Source organism: Pongo abelii, chromosome 20, assembly GCF_028885655.2.
Source record: "Pongo abelii isolate AG06213 chromosome 20, NHGRI_mPonAbe1-v2.0_pri, whole genome shotgun sequence".
NCBI classification, from domain to species: Eukaryota; Metazoa; Chordata; class Mammalia; order Primates; family Hominidae; genus Pongo; species Pongo abelii.
In genome coordinates, this window is record NC_072005.2 from 54,917,938 (window position 1) to 54,938,606 (window position 20,669).

General features: G+C 53.1%; 1 protein-coding gene and 1 long non-coding RNA gene across 5 annotated transcripts; one reads left to right on the forward strand and one right to left on the reverse strand.

Annotated features, from left to right (window-relative positions):
- Positions 1 to 291: 291 nt before the first annotated feature.
- On the reverse strand, positions 292 to 20,648 carry RASIP1 (Ras interacting protein 1). 3 transcript variants are annotated; one of them, XM_024237094.3, is made up of 12 exons: positions 20,546 to 20,641; positions 20,171 to 20,311; positions 18,983 to 19,668; positions 15,207 to 15,562; positions 8,636 to 9,289; positions 7,101 to 7,138; positions 6,716 to 6,867; positions 6,494 to 6,597; positions 4,426 to 4,669; positions 4,046 to 4,218; positions 1,569 to 1,716; positions 292 to 704 (listed from the first exon to the last, which is right to left on the reverse strand). In XM_024237094.3, exons 2-12 carry the CDS (start codon positions 20,305 to 20,307, stop codon positions 505 to 507), a joined length of 2,892 nt encoding a protein of 963 aa, XP_024092862.3. In that variant the 5' UTR covers positions 20,308 to 20,311; positions 20,546 to 20,641; the 3' UTR covers positions 292 to 504. The 3 variants fall into 3 exon arrangements, with proteins under 3 accessions (XP_024092862.3, XP_054396847.2, XP_054396846.2); XM_054540872.2 differs by having other exon boundaries at positions 599 to 735; positions 20,546 to 20,646; XM_054540871.2 differs by lacking the exon at positions 292 to 704 and adding an exon at positions 762 to 967 and having other exon boundaries at positions 20,546 to 20,648.
- LOC129052011 (uncharacterized) lies at positions 504 to 18,894 on the forward strand. Of its 2 annotated transcripts, XR_008516662.2 has the most exons (6): positions 504 to 631; positions 4,408 to 4,556; positions 7,908 to 8,069; positions 15,007 to 15,161; positions 15,308 to 15,656; positions 16,506 to 18,894. It is a non-coding gene; the product is annotated as an uncharacterized LOC129052011 (long non-coding RNA). The 2 variants fall into 2 exon arrangements; XR_008516661.2 differs by lacking the exon at positions 16,506 to 18,894 and having other exon boundaries at positions 567 to 752; positions 15,308 to 15,436.
- Positions 20,649 to 20,669: the final 21 nt, after the last annotated feature.

Here is a 20,669-nt window from a genome sequence, read left to right on the forward strand (position 1 = left end):
CTGAGGGAGGAGGGGGCTGGAGTATGGATTTGGGGGGGTGTCGAAGAGAGACATCGCTGGTTCCCACTGGCAGGACTGAGGGCCTTATAATCGGCAGAGCAAGCTTAGGGCCGTGTTCTGAGGGGTGTGGGAGGCTCCTGTGCTCTTGGGTTGGATTACATGCAAAAGGGCGAGCTAAGGCCGTGGCTATAAATACCTCCTCAGACTCGGCAGGGGCCCAGACAAGGGCCCTGCAACCTTGTTCTGCAGAAAATCATCATTAGCGCCCCGGAGTCTTAACAATCGAGGCGCTGCCGATACCACAGACACCTTTATTGCTCCCTGGCATTCACATCCTAAGCCCACGCTCCCACCGTCCCATCCGCTACTTGCCGAAAACTCAATCTCCCAACATTCCACGCGGGATAAGAACTACAACTCCCAGAAAGCTCTGCGCTCAGGCGGGCTCCTGTCAGTAGAAGCCCGTGACATTTCAAGGTTCGCGCGCTCGTTTAGTATTGGTTCTCAAGGAGACGTGGCCACGGGAGGCCCGTGGCGATAATTGGCTGGCAGCTCCTGCTGCTCAAGATCCCAGAGGAGGCGGCGGAGCCTACGGAGTTCACGGTGCAAGGCGTCGTCCGCCACTGGACCAGTGAGGCGCAGGCGCGAGCTCCCCAGGGGGAGGATGAGGGGCGGGTGCGAGGAGAAGCTTTCGAAGATGTCCCCTGTGAGGCCGAAGGCGGGCGCGGTTAGAGTCTGAAAGTGGGAGTGAGGTAGTTGCATCGGGGAGAGCGGAGGCTGCGTCACACCCAAAGGAAGAAAAAAACTACAAACCCCAGCAACTCCTGGGGCGGGGTCCGTTCACACGCTACTCTAGGAGCCCCTGGGCATGATGGAAGTTGTAGTTCAGACGATGGAAGGCCACCGTTGCCTGGGAAACGGCTTCCCAAATCCCTGAGAAAGGGCTGGGAACTTGCCTTACAGATTCCTAAAGGTGGAGGAGTCAAGTTCAGGGGAGTGAAAGTCCCGAGACCTGGACTCCTAGGGGTGGTGGGTGGGTGGCTGGTGGAGGGAATGGACTAGGGATGCGAACCCCAGAGAATAAAGGGAGCTGGGGGCTTGAACTCCTGTATCTTGACGGGGGAAGGGGCTGGGTCCTGCACTCCACTTATGTCCTGGTGGAGAGGGACAGGGGTCCAGAATCTGGGGTTAGAAGGAGACTGGGGATCTGGACTCCAAGATCCTGAGAAAAGAAGAAAGGTGCGGTGGTTCACGCCTGTAATCCTAGCACTTTGGGAGGCCGAGGCGGGCGGATCACGAGGTCAGGAGTTCGAGACCAGCCTGGCCAACACGGTGAAACCCCCGTCTCTACTAAAGATACAAAAAATTAGCCAGGCGTGGTGGCGCATGCCTGTAATCCCAGCTACTCGGGAGGCTGAGGCAGGAGAATCGCTTGAACCCGGGAGGCAGAGGTTGCAGTGAGCCAAGATCGCGCCACTGCGCTCCAGCCTGAGTGACAGGGCGAGACTCCGTCTCAAAAAAAGAAGAAGAAGCTGACAGCCCCAGTGCTATATCCCATTGCTCCTCACCTGTGTCCACAGCCTCTCGCTCTGCAGGGGGAGGGTCCCATGCGGCCGGCGGCCCGCGGCCAGGGCCCAGCTGGTAGTGGCTGAGAAGATGGTGCAGCTGGGCGGGAGTCAAGGTGGGGTGGTCGGTTCTTAGGCTGCTCCATGAAGCCTGGTGAGAAGACCAGGTGAGAGGTTGATGATCATTATGGTGCAGTTGAGAAATGAAATGGAAGGGCTTCCATAAGGGGAGTGGGTGTGGCGGGAAGATAATGGCATCTCTGCAGTGTCTTCCGGGCACTGTGAAGTCTGTTTATCACCAAAGTGATGGTGGGGAAGGGTGTGCTCCCAGCAATTTGTAAAAATGTGATTTGCCTCAGGATAATTGAGGATACAGGAAATGAGTGGGGTGGAAATAAATAAGATTGGCCATTCGTATATATTATTGAATCTCGCGATGGTACTTGGGGATTTTTTTTTTTTGTCCTTAAAGAGACAGGGTCTCACTCTGTCGCCCAGGCCGGAGTGCAGTGGCGCGATTGTGGCTTGCTGCAGCCTCATACTCCGGGCTCAAGTGATCCTGGGCTCAAGTGATCCTTGGCCCCAGCCTCCAGAGTAGCTGGGACTACAGGCACACGCCACCACACCTGGTTAATTTTTTGTAGAGACGGGATCTCACTATGCTTCCCAGGCTGGTCTCAAGCTTCTCAAAGTGCTAGGATTACAGGCATGAGCCACTGTGCCCAGTTGGGATTCATTATTCTATGGTAGCCAATCTTTATATCTGTTTGACAATGTCTACACCTCACCTGATGTAGCTGACGTCAGAACCATCAATGTGCTTAACATCAGAGACCCCACCTAGACTGCCTGAGTTCAAAAATCCCAGGTGGGTCACTTATTACCTTCCGGCAGGTCACCGTCCCCTAGTCTCCTCATCCATAAATTTGGAGAACAGGAACTATCTAATAGAGTTGGTATGAGGATGCAATATGGCAAAATTGTAAAGTACTTGGAACACTGCCTGGGGCTTATTAAATGCATGGTAAACTTTCTTTCTTATTGTTTTGAGACAAGGTCTTGCTTTGTCACCCATGCTGGAGTGCAGTGGCATGACTATGGCTCACTGCAGCCTCAACCTCCTGGGCTCAAGCAGTCCTTCCACCTCTGCTTCTGGAGTGGCTGGGACCACAGATGTGTGCCACCACACCTGGCTAATTTTTAAAATTTTTGGTAGAAATGGTGTCTCCCCTATGTTGCCAACTGGTGTCAAACTCCTGGGGTCAAGCGGTCCTCCCACCTCAGCTTCCCAAAATGCTGGCATTACAGGCATGAGCCACTACGGCCAGCCCATTATAAACATTTGATATAAATAAATAAATGTCTATGGGGAACAGTTTTTTAAGATATTTAAGAAGAAAGGAAAATAAAAATGATTGAAATTGGCCGGGCATGGTGGCTCACGCCTGTAATCCCAGCACTTTGGGAGGCCAAGGCAGGCGAATCCCTTGAGGTCAGGAGTTTAAGACCAGTCTGCCCAACAAGGTGAAACCCTGTCTCTACTAAAATTACAAAAATTAGCCAGGCGTGGTGGCGCATGCCTGTTATCCCAGCTACTCGGGAGGCTGTGGCAGGAGAATCGCTTGAACTCGGGAGGCGGAGGTTGGAGTGAGCCGAGATCATGCCATTGCATTCCAGCCTGGGTGACAGAGTGAGACTCCGTCTCAAAAAAAAAAAAAAAAAAAGGAAAAATAAGTGAAATCAAGCGACCTGTCCTACCTGATTCTGTTTCCTCATCCGAAAAATAGTCAGTCACCTACTTCGATGGGGCTTTGTCAGCATTAAACTAGAAGTGCTAAACAGTGTGCCTGGCAGGTAGTTAATGTTCAATGAATGTTTTAATCGTCATGTTCCTTGCTCTCATACTACACTTTCTGACTCAGCATGTCTGAGTGAGGGACCCTGGAAACTTTTTTTTTTTTTTTTTCTGGAGACAGGGTCTCGCTCCGTCGCCCCGGCTGGAGTGCAATGGTACAATCTTGGCTCACTGCAGCTTCTGTCTCCCAGGTTCCAGCGATTCTCCTCCCTCAGCCTCCAGAGTAACTGGGATTACAGGCATGCGCCACCAAGCCTGGCTAATTTTTGTATTTTTAGTAGAGAGAGGGTTTCGACATGTTGGCCAGGCTGGTCTCAAACTCCTGGCCTCAAGTGATACACCTACTTAGGCCTCCCAAAGTGTTGGGATTATAGGTGTGAGCCACTGCTCCTGGCCTGGAAACTATTTTTAATAAATTCCACCAGGATTCAGACACAGCCGAGTTTAGTCATTGTTGGTGCTGGCTTCCTTCTACCTGCCAATGTGTTACCCACAGTGTCTGAGCTGGGGCTGGGGATGGCATGGGGTTCAAGGGATGCTCCAACGGTAAGCTGAATATAGAAGGTGTCTGAGGGGGGTTGAGGAGTCAGAGGTCAGGGGTCAGGTACAGCTGACCAGGAGTCACCTTGAGCAGGCAAGTGCGGGGCACACAGAGCAGGTTCACAGCCATGGAGAGTTTCCGGAAGAACTCAGTGGCAATGTCGCCCAGCCCAGCTCCCTGTAGCCAGTCCAAGACGAGGTCCAGGTTGGTTCGGATTTGAACAGCTCGGGACCATTGATAGAAAGGCCGGCCTTGACCTGTGGGCATTAAAGGTATGAGAGGCAGTTGGTTGGCTGGACTCTGTGCTCCTGCCTCCCAGACTGTTCCTATCCTTCAGCCTGGGATCTGGAGCTTGTTCTCCAGGGTACGCAAAGGTGAGGCTTGAGCCCGTGGTGTGTCTAATATGACCTGAGTCTCAGTAGCCCCTGTCTTTGCCTCCCTGACAGCTCCCAGCCAACCTTCACCTCGTTCCATCAGCGAGTTGAGAAGGGATGCGTTGGAGAAGAAGAACAAGTAGCCAAAAGTCTGAGACACGAGGTCAGGGTGCAGCTCGCACTGGCTGGTCAGCTCCAAGGCTGCCTGGAACACGCCCAGGGTAGGTCTCAATCCTGGAGGCATGGCCCCCAGCTCCGCGCCAGGCCCCGGCAGCTCTGCACCAGCTGTGAAAGGGTTACTATCCAGGAGAGCAGGCAGCGTTGAATACAGAGTCTGAGGAAATACAGAAGTGGAAACAAGTGATTGGACTACAACTCCCAGGAAGCTTCAGGGTAATAGAGCATGAAGATAGTGGGGAGCTCAACCAAAGTCTTCTGGGAGCTGTAGTCCATTTTTACAGTCAACACCCAAAGGGTCTCCATGAGCAAATCCCTACTTGGTAGAAAGGTATATAAGTTTCTTAAGTGTTTTAAGATCACCTCTTGTGCATTGTGGGACCTGTAGTTCTCAGCAGAGACAGCTCAAAGAGGACAAAGGATACTGGACAAAGAGTTCCCTTTCAGTCAAAGAATTATTCATCCCGAATTCCCGAAGGAAAGAAAAAGAATGGAGAGTCAGGAAGTCGGAGTGGGATGGCAGTTTGCCAGTGGAAAATGAGATCAGGCCAAGGACAGGAAATGAGGTCAGAAACAGAAGAAATAAACGCACACTTGGCAGGAATGTACAGGAAGTGAAGGAGGAAAGGGTTTCATAATCCAGGCTGCTAGAGGAACTTAGAGACTGATAGTCATCTGTCCCAAAAGATACTCTCTCATTCTTGCACATAGGGCATCAGGCCCACCATAAGCCAGAAACCCTGAGAATGCCAAGAAGCAGTGTTAAGATCAAGAGTAGTGGTGGGGAAACTGGGGCAGAATGCAGGCCCTTCCAGGAAGGGCACTCAGAGAAAAAGATCTGTCCTTCTGAAAGGGAAGTGAATTCAGAGCTGTAGGAAGTGAGGTCAGCAAGCGAAGGAAGTGGGGCCTGATGAAAGAGGATCTTCAGTTTAAATCACAGTTCCTGGCACTATTTGATCTCTAGCTATCCATCAATCATTTGTCTATCTATTATATATGAAACTTAACAGTGACTGAAGAGTAGACTTAGAGAGTGGGAGATTCAGAAGGTGTTAATGGTGATGTTACCAAGTAGTGAGGTCAGCCTGTCAAAAGTGGTGATGATTACTTTTTTTCTTTATTTTGTTTTATTTTATTTTACTTTTTTGAGGTGGAGTCTGTCTCTGTCGCCCTGGAGTGCAGTGGTGCGATTTCAGCTCACTGCAACCTCCGCTTCCCAGGTTCAAGCGATTCTCCTCCCTCAGCCTCCTGAGTAGCTGGGATTACAGGCACGCGCTACCATACCCAGCTAATTTTTGTATTTTTAGTAGAGACGGGGTTTCACCATGTTGGTCAGTCTGGTCTCAAACTCCTGACCTCGCAGTCTGCCCACCTTGGCCTCCCAAAGTGCTGGGATTACAGGCGTGAGCCACTGCATCCGGCTTTATTTTATTTTTTTGAGACAGAGTCTCGCTCCATCTCCCGGGCTGGAGTGCAGTGGCATGAAGTAATCTTGGTTCACTGCAACATCCGCCTCCCAGGTTTAAGTGATTCTTGTGCCTCAGCCTCTCCAATAGCTGGGATTATAGGCGCAGGCCACCATGCCTGGCTAATTTTGTATTTTTAGAAGAGATGGGGTTTCACCATGTTGGCCAGGCTGGTCTCAAACCCCTGACCTCAAGTGATCCACCCGCCTTGACCTCCCAAAGTGCCGGGATTACAGATGTGAGCCACCGCGTTTGCCCAGGTGATGATTACAAAGGAAAAGAAGCCAGAAAGGCAGGAAGTGATGTAAGCTCAAACAAGTGGTGTCAGAACAGCAAAGTCCTTGGGTGAGATGGGATGTCATGTCAGAGAAGCAGAAAATCTTGAGTCAAATAGTGACATCAGAGCCACACAGTGTAGTTCAAACAAGAAGTGATGTTACCACAAGCAGGAAGTGATATTACGTGAAACAGGAAGTGATGCTATGTCAAACAGGAAGTAAGAGGCAAGGGCCAACCTTGGTGAGGTAGTAGACAGACTGCTGGAAGGTACACATGATGACCTCATCCAGGAGGGCCATGGCCTCATCACATAATTCCAAGTCATTGCAGAGCTGTGGGTCTGAGGACAGGCTTGGGGTTAAGAGGGAGAACCAGAAGTCGGCAGCCAAGAGCCCAGGTCCCCAGGTGCAGGGCATGATGGGAGACTTGGACAAGCCTGAGCCTGAGTCAGAGCTCACCCTCTTGGTCAGCCTCCTTCTCCATTTCCAGCACCTTCTCTTGCACAAAGCTAAGCAGCTCCGTGGTGTTGGCCATCCACAGCATGAGTGGCCGCAGCTCCACAGACACAGCTTCAGGAGTCAGGGGCACCTCGGGGACCCCCTCAGGGTGGCTTGAAAAAGAGGAAGGAATTTGTGATCCCTGCCCAACCCTCATCATAGTTTACAAACCCCAAGATCTAAGTCTAAGGGGAGAGCAAGACCAACCCCCATTGCGCAGCTGGAAAAGTTGAGTGCAAGGAGAAGCAGAAACTTGCACTGGGACATGCATGGGGTGAACACAGAACTAGACGCAAAACCCAACCCCTGCATCCCTCCAGACCACTCTGCTCAGAATTTCTCTTACTTTTCTGGCTGACGGTCTCCAATTTCCTTAATCTTTTCCTGTGGAACAGTAAGATCAGAATCAAGGTGAGGGGGATCCACTGAGAGGCTTAAGAGTTAATACCCTGGTTTTTATAGAAGCACAACTCTCATAGAGACTGGTCCTACTTTTCTTAGAGATGGGGTCTCACTATGTTGCCACCGGTGGTCTCCAACTCCTGAGCTCAAATGATCCTCCCACCTTGGCCTCCCAAAGAACTAGGATTACAGGCATGAGCCACTGCAACCGGCCTTCACTCTTCATACGGATTCCTTTTTTTTTCTTTTTTTGAGATGGAGTTTCCCTGTTGTTGCCCAGGCTGGGGTGCAATGGCTCAATTTTGGCTCACTGCAACCTCTGCCTCCCAGGTTCAAGTGATTCTCCTGCCTCAGCCTCCCAAGTAGCTGGGATTACAGGCATGTGCCACCACGCCTGGCTAATTTTTTGCATTTTTAGTAGAGATGGGGTTTCACCATGTTAGCCAGGATGGTCTCGATCTCCCGACTTCAGGTGATCTGCCCGCCTCGGCCTCCCAAAGTGCTGGGATTACAGGCATGAGCCACCACGCCTGGCTCTTGAGACAAATTCTAATCCCACAAGCTTTAGAATGGTCTCTCCTTACTTTTTAAAACATACCCTATGATTATGAGTGGTCTAGCTCCTTCAGGTCCTCTTCTCCAATTTTTACCCCCAAGAAACTCCTTAAACCTCTCTGGTTAGGCCCTAGCTCAATAGGATGGAACGTTTCCCCCACTCTGAATGGTTTCTTTCTGGAACTTCCATCTGTAGGTCCAGTGGCTTTGTGCTTCCTCGCCTCCAAGAATGAACTCGCTCACTGCTATCCAAGCTCCAAGCCCAATGGGCTGCGGTGAATTCTCACACTGATCTCTCTGAACTTCTCATCCAATGGGATCTCTCCCCCACCATCTCCCATAACGATTTCTTCCTATGGTGAGTTCGTGCTTAGGTGAGCTCTCCTAAGGTGACTTTGGGCTTCCCTTTAAGTGCAGTGGATCTACATCTCCCAGCACTCTACGGGGGGGCCCCTTGCTTAATAACCCCAAAACGCCGGGTGTGGTGGCTCACACCTGTAATCCCAGCGCTTTGGGAGGCCGAGGCGGGCAAACCACGAGGTCAGGAGTTCGAGACAAGCCTGGCCAATATGGTGAAACCCCTTCTTACTAAACATACAAAAAATTAGCCGGGCGTGCTGGCAGGCGCCTGCAATCCCAGCTACTCGGGAGACTGAGGCAGAAGAATCATTTGAACCCCGGAGGCAGAGGTTGCAGTGAACCAAGACCGCCACTGCACTCCAGCCTGGGTAACAGAGCAAGACTCCGTCTCAAAAACAAACAAACAAACAAACAAAACCCCCAAACCCCAAATCCTTCCCGAGGCGTCATGGGAACAGTAGTTTCATCCAGCCCAGCTGTGAAAAGGGTTGAAGGTGGGGAAGGGAGGCTGGAGAAGGGACTTGGGGCGCTGGCGGGGCTGGATGGCGATTGGGGGGCGCTCACCCAGACGGCCTCCTTGATGAGCCGGGCCAGGCGGCCCAGCAGTCGTGGCAGGTGGCCCAGCTCCAGCTCACGGGCGGAATGCTGCACGCACAGCGCCAGGAGCGTGGCGGGCCCGAGGGGCGGCAGGTCTCCCGCGCCGGCGGCTGCGGTGCGCACGATCTCGCCCAGCAGCGCCTCCTCCTCGCGCGGCCGGAAGCGCAGGACTGGCTCACGGCCGTCCAGGTAGGCGGCCAGTGCCTCGCCACGCTCCTGCAGGCCGCGGCCGCACAGGCGACAGGAGAAGGCCCAGCCAGGGCCCGGCGGCGTGGCCCCGGGGCGCGCGGGCAGCCACGGCGGCCTCGCAGGCCCCGAGCCCCCAGTGCGGGGGTCCTTGTACATGAACAGGAAGTGCTCGCCCAGCCCCAGGAGGTCGCCCGGGTGCAGCTCAGCCTCCCGCAGCAGGAGGCACCCATTGTGCGTGACTGGGGCGCCCCGGGACGGGCGCACCATGGCCGGGTGCTCAGGGCCCGCGCGCACTGTGCAGTGACGCGGCAGGATGTCCGGGGCGTTGAGGAAGGTGTCCACATAGGGAGCCGGGGACCCGCCGCGGCCCGACGAGTTCCCACCTCGACCAAACACGTGCTGCTCTCGCGTCATCACATACACCACAAAGTCCTGGAGGGGAAACGAGGATGCACTAAGGACATCACTTCAATACAGATCTTCAGATCTGTTTTCTCTCTTTTCTACAACAACTTTCCTATTCCCACCAACTTTTTTTTTCTTTCTTTCTTTTTTTTTTTTTTTTTTGAGATGGAGTCTCGCTCTTTCCTCCAGGCTGGAGTCCAGTGGCACGATCTCAGCTCACTGCAACCTCTGCCTCCTGAGTTCAAGCAATTCTCCTGCCTCAGTCTGTTGAGTAGCTGGGATTACAGGCACCCGCCACCACACCCGGCTAATTTTTGTATTTTTAGTAGAGAAAGGGTTTCACCATGTTGGCCAGGCTGGTCTTAAACTGATCTCAGGTGATCCACCTACCTCGGCCTCCCAAAGTGCTGGGATTATAGGCGTGAACTATCGTGCCCGGCCCCCCACCGACTTTGAATAGACACTCCAAGGAGATCTGGGATCTCAAAGGACTCTCTAAGCACCCCCACCGCCACTGATGGACTCTTCCAAGGCACTTTGTATGGTGGATGGTCCCATAACACCCATCCCGAAGACCGGCTATGTACAAGGAGACCCCCCCCTTTTTTTTTTTGAGATGGAGTCACGCTCTGTTGCCGGGCTGGAGTGCAGTGGCACGATCTCGGCTCACTCCAACCTCCGCCTCCCGGGTTCAAGCAATTCCCCTGCCTCAGCCTCCCGAGTAGTTGAGACTACAGGCGTGCACCACCACGCCCAGCTAATTTTTGTATTTTTAGTAGGGACAGGGTCACCATGTTGGCCAGGATGGTCTCGATCTCTTGACCTTGTGATCCACCTGCCTTGGCCTCCTAAAGTGCTGGGATTACAGGCGTGAGCCACCACACCCGGCCGGAGACCCATTTCTTAACGTGGGCTCTACCATTTCTTTCCCTCAAGCATTAGATGCTTTCAAGGAGATCCCCATTTCTTTTTTTTTTTTTTTATTTTAAAACTCATTTTCTTTTCTTTTTTTTTCCTTTTTTTTATTATTATTATACTTTAAGTTTTAGGGTACATGTGCACAATGTGCATGTTAGTTACATATGTATACATGTGCCATGCTGGTGTGCTGTACCCATTAACTCGTCATTTAGCATTAGGTATATCTCCTAATGAGGAGATCCCCATTTCTAAAATGAACTGTCCAACTACCCTCACCCTCAAAGAATGGACGTTTCCAAGGAAATCTCCTTTTCCCCATCCCTGGTCCCACCTGTCCATTATTTCACCCCCACCCCACCATGATAAAGCCTTCCAGATATATTTCCCCTTCCAATAATAGTTTTTCTCAATATTCCTAAAGCAATGAATGGGTACTTTTAAAGAGATTCCCTTGGACCAGGCATAGTGGCTGACACCTGCAATCCCAGCACTTTGGGAGGCCGAAGCAGGCGAATCACCTGAGGTCAAGAGTTCAAGATCAGACATGGTGAAACCTGTCTCTACTAAAAATAAAAAAATTAGCCAGGCATGGTGGTGCGTGACTGTAGTCCCAGCTACTTGGGAGGCTGAGGCACAAAAATCGCTTGAACCCAGGAGGCAGAGGTTGCAATGAGCCAAGATCACGCTACTGCACTCCAGCCTGGGCAACAGAGTGAGACTCAAAAAAAAAGAGGCCGGGTGCAGTGGAGACCAAGGCCAGCAGATCACCTGAGGTCAGGAGTTTGAGACCAGCCTGACCGACATGGAGAAACCCTCTCTCTACTAAAAATACAAAATTAGCCGGGTGAGGTGGCTCATGCCTATAATCCCAGCTACTCGGGAGGCTGAGGCAGGAGAATTGCTTGAACCTGGGAGGTAGAGATTGTGGTGAGCCAAGATTGTGCCATTGCACTCCAGCCTGGGCAACAAGAGCAAAATTCTGTCTCAAAAAAAAAAAAAAAAAGAGAGAGAGAGAGAGGTTCCCTTGGAACAAAAGTTTCCTCCAATTTCTTCTCCCCCTGAATGTGCACTTCAAGGAGACCCCCTTTCTACAGTGAACTTGGTCATTTCCCGCACCATGATCTCATTTCCAAAGAGACACACTCGTACAGTGGACTCACCTATTACTCCCACTCCCCTAACGGAGGACTTCAAAGAGATAATCCCCCTTCCATCAATGGACGTTCTCAATATTCCAGTCCCCAAAAAGGGCATCTCCAAAAAGATCTCCATACAGTGGGCTCTTCTGGTCACGCCATGTATAAATAAATGCCTTCACGGACAACCTCTTCTTACCATGGAGTGTTCCATTTCATTTATCAAATAAAGACAGGCATTCCAGAAGACCTCATCCTAAAAAATGGACTCTCATCTCCATTCCATAAATGCAGAACCACTCAATCTGACCCCCTTCCGTTCGCCAACCATGTCTGAGACAACAGGCATCTTGATATGCATAGATCCCCCTTCTACACTAAATTCTACCGTTACCCCTACCCCATGAATGGATGTTTCCAAAAAGACTCCTACCTCCAAAAGATTTGCTCGTCTACCCTTGTAGAAAAATGGGCCTTTCCAGTCTTACCACCTTCTGAAGGTAGAATCTCCTGTTCTTCATTCCCGTCTGAAAGAATGGGATGACCCAAAATAAAAGCCCCCTTTCTACAATGCGCTCTCCTGCTCCCTAAGCCAGGAAGGGATGCTTTCTCGGCACCTACAATGAACTTTCACATCACAGCAACTCCATGAATCGACAAACCCAAATGAATTCCTACAATGGGTTCACCTGGTATTCCTGCCTGCAAGGAATGAACAATTCAAATGAAACCTTTTTTTTTCTCTTTTTTTTTTTCTTTTTTCTTTTTTTGAGACAGGGTCTCTCACTCTGTCATCAGACTGGAGTGCAGTGGCATTATCTTGGTTCACTGCAGACTTGCAGACTCCACCTCCTGGGCTCAAGTGATCCTCCTACCTCAGCCTCTCAAGTAGCTAGAATTACAGGCATACACCACCACACCTGGCTAATTTTTGCTTTTCGTTTTTTTTTGTTTTGTTTTTTTTTTTTAAGACGGAGTCTCGCTCTGTCGCCCAGGCTGGAGTGCAGTAGCATAATCTTGGCTCACTGCAAGCTCCGCCTCCTGGGTTCACGTTATTCTCCTGCCTTAGCCTCTTGAGTAGCTGGGACTACAGGTGCCCGCCACCACGCCCAGCTAATTTTTATATTTTTAGTAGAGATGGGGTTTTACTGTGTTAGCCAGGATGGTCTCGATCTCATGACCTCATGATCTGCCTGCCTCAGCCTCCCAAAGTGCTGAGATTACAGGCATGAGCCACCGCGCCCGGCCTGTTTTCCATTTTTTATACAGATGAGGTCTCACTATGTTGCCCAGGCTTACTTTGAACTGCCACTTGGAAGAACATGTCCTTCCAATTTGACCACCTTCCCAAAAGAGACCCTCGTGTTCTCCAGCCTTGTCCAGAGGAATGGCTGTTATGATATATGCAATCCTCTTACTACAGTGAGCTCTCCCCATCTCCTTGCCCCCACAAGGAGGAATGAATTCTTCCATACAAGCTCTTTCCTGAAGAAAGTCTTACCTTCTCACCCGTATACACAGTCAAGCTGCCTAACCCAATTGGATCTTTCTGTAACCGTAAAAATGGAACTGTCAAATAAGCTACACCACCTTCTTTTTGTTTTTCATTTTTTATAGAGACAAGGTTTTGCCATTGGTCCCAGCTGTACTTGTTTAGCTTGGCTGTACCATTGTTAACCATCAGTTGGCCACACCATAAGGATAATTCACCTGATCACTGCACATAAATGAATATTTCCAATAACACATTACTCACTCTCCTTGCTGGAGTGCAATGGTGTGATCACAGCTTACTGCAGCCTAGACCTCCCTGGGCTCAGGGGATCCTCCTGCCTCAGCCTCCTGAGTAGCTGAGACTACAGATAGGTGCCACTCCATCTGGGTAATTTTTTGTCCTTTTTTGTAGAGACGAGATTTCACTGTTGCCCAGGCTGGTCCCAAACTTCTGGTCTCAAGTGATCCTCCTGCTTCGGCTTCCCAAAGTGCTGGGATTACAGGAGTGAGCCACTGTGCCCAGACAACATGTTACATTTCTATTAATGCAGTAACTTCCTACTGATCCTCAACCACCAATCCTTTCTTCCTCTTCTGTACCAATCAAGTTCTATTGGTACCCAGCTATGTAAAATAGATAGAAGGATCAATACCACCTGCCTCCATCAATAGTGGTCAAATTGTTCCAATGTAAAGCATCACCTTCTAAAAATGGGTCAGTGCTGGCCGGGCGCGGTGGCTCACGCCTGTAATCCCAGCACTTTGGGAGGCCAAGGCAGGTGGATCACTTGAGGTCAGGAGTTCAGAGACCAGCCTGGCCAACATGGTGACACCCTGTCTCTACTAAAAATGCAAAATTTAGCTGGGCATCGTGGCAGGCACCTATAATCCCAGCTACTCAGGAGGCCAGGGCAGGAGAATTGCTTGAACCTGAGAGGCAGAGGTTGTAGTGAGCCAAGATCGCACCACTGCAGTCCGGCTGGGTGACAGAGTGAAAATCCGTCTCAAAAAAAAAAAGGGGGGGGGGGCAGTGCACTCCTACGAAGAAAACACAGGCTTATCCAGAACATGATTCCAGGCACCAAATGACTTCCCTGCCCTAGAAGGTGGACTCCCCTGTTACTCCTTTTCAAGAAATAGATTCAAGAAATAGATATTTCCAAGGGGATCTTTCTTTTAAAAAATTTTTTATTTAAAAAAAAATTTAGGCCGGGCGCAGTGGCTTACACCAGTAATCCCAGCACTTTGGGAGGCCGAGGTGGGCGGATCACGAGGTCAGGAGATCGAGACCATCCTGGCTAAACGGTGAAACCTCGTCTCTACTAAAAGTACAAAAAAATTAGCCAGGCATGGTGGCGGGTACCTGTAGTCCCAGCTACTCGGGAGGCTGAGGCAGGAGAATGGCGTGAACCCAGGAAGCAGAGCTTGCAGTGAGCCGAGATCGTGCCACTGGAGTCCAACCTGGGCGACAGAGAGAGACACCAACCAAAAAAAAAAAAAAAAAAGTTTGTTAAAAAAAATTTATTTTGGAGACAGGACCTTTGTGTGTCACCCAGGCTGGTGATGGTACAGTGGTGCCATCATAGCCCACTGAAGCCTCGACCTCCTGAGCTAAAGAGATCCTCCTGCTTCAGCCTCCCGAGTAGCTGGGACCACAGGCGCACACCACCACACCCGGCTTTTTTTTTTTTTGAGACGGAGTCTTGCTCTGTCTCCCCGGCTGGAGTGCAATGGAATGATCTCAGCTCACCGCAACCTCTGCCTCCCGGGTTCAAACGATTCCCCTGCCTCAGCCTCCTGAGTAGCTGGGATTACAGGCGTGTGCCACCACACCCAGCTAATTTTGTATTTTTAGTAGAGATGGGGTTTCTCCATGTTGGTCAGGCTGGTCTTGAGCTCCCGACCTCAGGTGATCCACCCACCAAGGCCTCCCAAAGTGCTGGGATTACAGGCGTGAGCCACTGCGCCTGGCCTAATTTTTGGTGGAGACAGGATCTCACTATGTTGTCCGGGCTGGTCTCGAACTTCTGGCCTCAAGCAGTTCTTCCACCTTGGCCTCCCAATGTGCTGGGATTATGAGAGTGAGCCGCACGCCTGGCGGGGATCTTCTTTCTGCAATGGAATCTCCTTAATGAAGACAGTGCTTTCCTCCAACTTTGAATAAAGTGAACTATTCCCTATTTCTTCCTCCAGTGGACTCCTTAGCCATCTACTCTCCCTCTCCTGTGAATCTCACCTGTGAATCTCTACTCTGGAACCTTGAGGGACCACGCCCCACTAGAGTACCTGAGGCTAGCGCGCCCCTGGGCCTTCTGGGAGTTGTAGTTGTGTTGCTCACCCACCAACAGGTAGGGTATAGGGCTCTGGGCGTGCGGGGCTGGGGCGGCGCTTACCTGGGCGTCCTGGTAGCCCTGGAGCAGCAGGAAGTAGGGGCGGTTGCTGGGGGCCTGGATGAGGCACTGAGTCAACTGATCGAAGTCCCCGGGGTCTGCAGGTCCGATTTGGGCGTCGGCTGCCCCTGGGGCCATACTAAGTGCCTGCTGTCTCCGCTCCTGCTGCCGCCGCCGCCGCCCCTGAAGGCTAAGCTCTGACACGCTGCGCCGCAAGGACAAGTTTTCTGAGCGCTCCTTGCCTCCAGACCCAGCTGGGGCCCCTGATCCCGTCGCCGGGCCAGGACTGGCCAGCGCTGCCCCACCCGACGCCGCCCGGGAGCGGTTCTTCTGTGGCCGCCACGAAGGGGCGCCCGTGCCTGCGGAGAGATGGAGAACAGTGAGGCTGAGCCTGGAAAGACAGGGATAGACACAGAGTTGCAGATTATGAGACAAAGAACTGGTTGCAGAGAGGTGAGGCTGCTTCCCACATTTAGGATTTAGGCTTTTGCGTATTCTGTTCCCTGTACCTGGAACACCTTTCTCTCCTCATTAATACCCATCTTGCAGTTTTCAGCTCAGGAATTTCGTTCATTATTTTCCATTGAATCATTTGTTCTTCTTTTTTTTTTTTTTTTTTTTTTTTATTTCAATACAGAGTCTCACTCTGTCTCCCAGGCTGGAGTGCAGTGGCACGATCTCGGCTCACTGCAACCTCTGCCTCCCAGGTTCAAGCAATTCTCCTGCCTCAGCCTCCCAAGTAGCTGGGATTACAGGCGCGCACCACAACGCCCGGTTAATTTTTGTATTTTTAGTATAGATGGGTTTTCACCATGTTGGCCAGGCTGGTCTCGAACTGGTCAGTCTCGAACTCCTGACCTTGTGATCCGCCCGTCTCAGCCTCCCAAAGTGCTGGGATTACAGGCATGAGCCCCAGCGCCCAGCCCATTTGTTCTTTTAACAAGTATTTCCACAGCGCCCAGCCCATTTGTTCTTTTAACAAGTATTTAGGCCGGGCGCGGTGGCTCACGCGTGTAATCCCAGCACTTTGGGAGGCTGAGACGGGCGGATCACAAGGTCAGGAGATCGAGACCATCATGGCTAACACGGTGAAACCCCGTCACTACTAAAAATACAAAAAATGTGGCGGGCACCTGTAGTCCCAGCTACTCGGGAGGCTGAGGCAGGAGAATGCCGTAAACCCGGGAGGCGGAGCTTGCAGTGAGCCGAGATTGTGCCACTGCACTCCAGCCAGGGTGACAGAGCAAGACTCCGTCTCAAAAAACAAAACAAGTATTTATTGATTACCTACTACATGCTTAGGACTGTTCAAGTCACTGGATAACAGAGAAGACCCTGCCCTCCAGGAGATTGAAACCACCTCTTCCTAAACACTCTTCCCTGACAGTCCAAGTTGAAGCAGGTGACTGCACCACCGGGTACTCTGGGCTTTTTCTGGACCCAGCTGGAACCCTGGCACACAGTAGGCACCGAGTGGAAATGAGCTGAATGAATGGACTGATGTGTTTCCCACTAGGCTTGTGAGATATGGGAGGGTGGAAACCTCATCTGTCAACGTCCCCACTGTATTCCCCAGTGCCCTGAAAACTGTGTGGCCAGGCCGGGCTCGGTGGCTCACGCCTGTAATCCTAGTACTTTGAGAGGCTGAGGTGGGTGGATCACTTGAGGTCAGGAGTTCGAGAGCAGCCTGACCAACATGGTGAAACCCCCATCTCTACTCAAAATACAAAAAATCAGCCAGGCGTGGTAGTGGGCACCTGTAATCCCAGCTATTCGAGAGGCTGAGGCAGGAGAATTGCTTGAACCGAGAGGTGGAGGTCGCGGTGAGCCACGATCGTGCCACTGCACTCCAGCCTGGGCAACAGAGCAAGACTCCATCTCAAACAACAACAACAATGACAACAACAACAAAAAAAGGAAAATGTGTGGCCTACACCAGGTGCTCAATGGATACTTTGTCGAGGGGGTGGCGGAGACAATGATTATAATCGTCATTCTTTATTGAACACCTACTCTGTGCCAAGCCCTGTGCTAGGCCCTTTATATACATTGAATATATTATCCCATTGAATCCTTACCTAGGATTTTACTGAGATTAACTGGCATAGAATGAGTTGGAATCCAAACCCCAGTTCAAAGCCCATCAGTTGAACTGCTATAACATTCTATCTCCCAAAGGGAGGCTCAGATACAGAAAAGCGTTTAGAAGGTTCCCGGGGCAGACCCGTGCTCTCAATGCGCCAGGCCCCCACCCCTGCCAGGCACGGTCCAGCACCAGCTATTTGACCATTGACTCTACCTTCTGTTCCAGGTCTTCCTTCGCCTCTACAGTGATATCTTCCTTCAGCCCCTTCCTTTCCCATGTGATCCCACTTGGCAGCCAACCCAGCCTAAGGCCGTCTTATCCAAGGCCTTTCCCTCAGAGGCTCCGCCCATCTTAGCCCCAGCAGGCCCGATCTAGGAACCTGTATTTACTCACTCTGCAGGTGTCGCCCCCTTCTATGCTCCACCCATATAGGCCCTGCTCAATAACCACCTCAACCTACTTGGCAGAGCTGCCTCCTGCCACAGACTCATGCGCACTACATGCCACCACTCCTCGCGGGACCCAACAGTTTTTGCGCCAGACCACGCTTTTCCACAAGCCCCGCCCCACCATAGGCCCCGCCCATGTGCTCTGCATTGCTCCCAAGAACATCGTCCGTGCTTGCTCTTCCGGCTCCTAGGCCTCTCCAATTCCTTTTTCTTTTTCTGGAGGACAGGTTTTTTTGTTTTTTTGTTTTTTCGAGACGAGGTCTCGCTCTGTCCCCCAGGCTGGAGTGCAGTGGCGCAATCTCGGCTCACTGCAGCCTCTGCCTCCTGGGTTCAAATTATTCTCATGTCTCGGCCTCCCGAGTAGCTGGGATTACAGGCATGCGCCACCACGCTCGGCTAATTTTTGTATTTTTAGAAGAGACAGGGTTTCACCATGTTGGCCAGGGTGGTCTCGAACTCCCAACCTCAGGTGATCCTCCCGCCTCAGCCTCTCAAAGTGCTAGGATTACAGGCGTGAGCCACCACGCCCGGCCAGGACTAGTTCTTTAATTCAAAAAGACCCTTGTCAATATTCAGTATCAAAACAGTTGCACTGTTGATTTCTTTCTCCTAATTGGCCCCAAGAGACCACATCAAAGGAGAGTACATTTTAAGCCATTAAGCTGCAGGATGTACACCTAACAGACCTCGCAGAAACCCTACCAGAAAGTGGGGATTGGTTAGAGAAAGAAACTTTCAAAGATCAGCAAATTGCTAGTGTCCTCTACCCTACCACACAGGGCGAATCCTTTAGGCCCCTGCGGACTCCTGCCCATTCCACTGGACTCCACAAACGCTCCTCAGGATCTACTACTCCGCAGAACCCGCTACACACCCCACCTCCTCCAAGGCAGTCTGAAATGCCTGCAGAAGGCTCTAACCCCAATTCGGAGCCACTTCAGGCCACTCCAAGCTACCACCAGCAACCAGCCCCCGCCCCGCCTAAGCCCCAAGCTCGGCCCCAGTAAAACTCCGGTTCGATCAACAAGCCCCACCCAACTCTCAGGCCGGCCCATCTGGCCGCCCCCGGCCCTGCTCTAGCTCTGCCTTCCACCTGCTAGAGTCTTACACGCACTGTCCAGTCCCCTCCCGCGGGCCCGCCCCCAGCCAGCCCGCGAGTCCCACAAGCCCCGCCCAGGCCCCGCCCCAGGGACCCCGCCTCTTTGGCACCGAGTCCAGGCCCCAGAGCCCCGCCCGCCGCTCACCTTCGCTGTCCGCGGCCCCGAAGGCCTCCTGCTCCAGGCGCCGCGCCTCCTCACGGCCGCGCAACTCGAAGCGCCGCGCCCAGCCGGGCCGCGCCCGCCACAGCTCCTGCACCAGCAGCGGGCGTTCGGAGTCGCCCAGCACGCGCAGGTGCTCCGCCCGCCACTCGCCGCTTCCCACGCCAGCCGCCGCGGGCCGGCCCAGCGCGTCGCACAAAGCGAAGGCGTCCACGCAGCTGCTCTCGCCGGGGCCACCGCCGGGGCTGCCGGCCAGGCCGTAGCGCTCTAGCGCCTCGGCCACGAGCTCGCGCGCCGTGGAGCGCGCCGTGGCCAGCACGCTCTTGTAGTTGGCGCCCGATGCCAGTCCGGCGCCGAAGATCTTGAGGACCCCCGGGGGCGCCGTGGCGCGGGTAGCCAGCGGGGGCTCGGGGGCCACGCCCGCCGCCAGCTCCGGCAGCTTCTTCTCGCTGGCCCAGCGCTGCGCGCCCCCCGGGGTCCCAGGGCCTCCTGCGCCGCCGGACCCCGTGGTCCCGGTCCCCGAGCCCCGGAAGAGCTGGGAGATGCGCTTGGCGCGGCTACCGGAGGCTCCCCCGGCCGCCTTGACAGCGCCCACTCGCCGCAGCTCCACGTGCGGCGGGGGCGGAGGTAGCGGCTCGCTGCTGCGGCTCCCCGTGTCCGACGAAGAAGACCTGGGAGTCCGCCGGGGAACAGAGTCGCGGGAGAGAGACCCAGGATGACACGCCAAGACGGGGGTGGGGGCAGATTAGGAGGGAAGTGGGCAGAGACCCAGAGAGAGGACAGGGACCCAGGGTGGATGGACGGGGCGGGGGTGAGGGTGGGGACAGAGACGCGAGGCAAAGAGAGAGAGAAAAAATAAATAAATAAAGGCAAGTCCCACAGAAGGAAATTCCAAGAGGTGAGCAGAGAGGGGAGCAAGGAAGGTGAATCAATCCCCCTGCTCCTTCTGTCCCCATCCCCGTGCCCATCCGGCCTCACTCCACCTCCTGGCCTAGCTCTTACTCCCACCGCGCCCTGGTATCACTGTGCCCCACCGTCTCCCCCTGCCCACCAGCTCGCTTGCCCAATTCAGGATGAGGACCGGAGCCAACCCTTTGCAGGGACTGGGCCGTGAACAGGGACAGATGGGAAGCAGGTGTGTAGGGGCAGGAGTCCTGCAGAGATGGCACTCACTTGACAGAGGCTGCGCTGGGCCAGCGCCGCCCCAGCTTCGCCAGCTGCTTCCTGGGGGAATTGATCCACAGGCCCACGGGGAGATGAAGCTTCCCGAAGCGGGGGCTTCCGCCCTCCTTCCGTTCACCAGATAGCATGGCCCTAAGGGAAGGCGGGTAAGGCCCCAATTCCTAAGGCATTCTTGTGGGGATGGGGTGGAGGGAATCTGGACTCCGACTCAGAGGGAGGAGGGGGCTGGGGCTCAGACTTGCGAGTCCAGGGGGAGGAGAGGGATGGTACCCTGGATTCCTGGGTCCTGGGATGGAAGATGGCTGGGGGACTGAGTCTTGGGTCCCAGGAAGGAGGGGTTTGGGCTGCTGGGTCCCTGGCTCTTACCCTGCTTCGGGTCCGGCACACCCGGAGGCCCTGGCTCCACTGGCCTGGGTCAGTTCCACTGCTCTTGCCTCTGCCACGGCTCCCAGCACTGGGTGGGGGACAGGAAAAGGCAAGAGGAAACCCG

Coding starts and splice junctions, on each gene's coding strand:
- RASIP1 (XM_024237094.3), bottom strand. CDS start 20,307: ATGCTATCTGGTGAACGGAAGGAGGGCGGAAGCCCCCGCTTCGGGAAG. Junction 9,290..15,206: donor AGGGCTACCAGGACGCCCAG/GTAAGCGCCGCC, acceptor TTTCCCCTCCAG/GACTTTGTGGTGTATGTGAT. Junction 6,868..7,100: donor GGAGACCGTCAGCCAGAAAA/GTAAGAGAAATT, acceptor CTCTTTTTCAAG/CCACCCTGAGGGGGTCCCCG.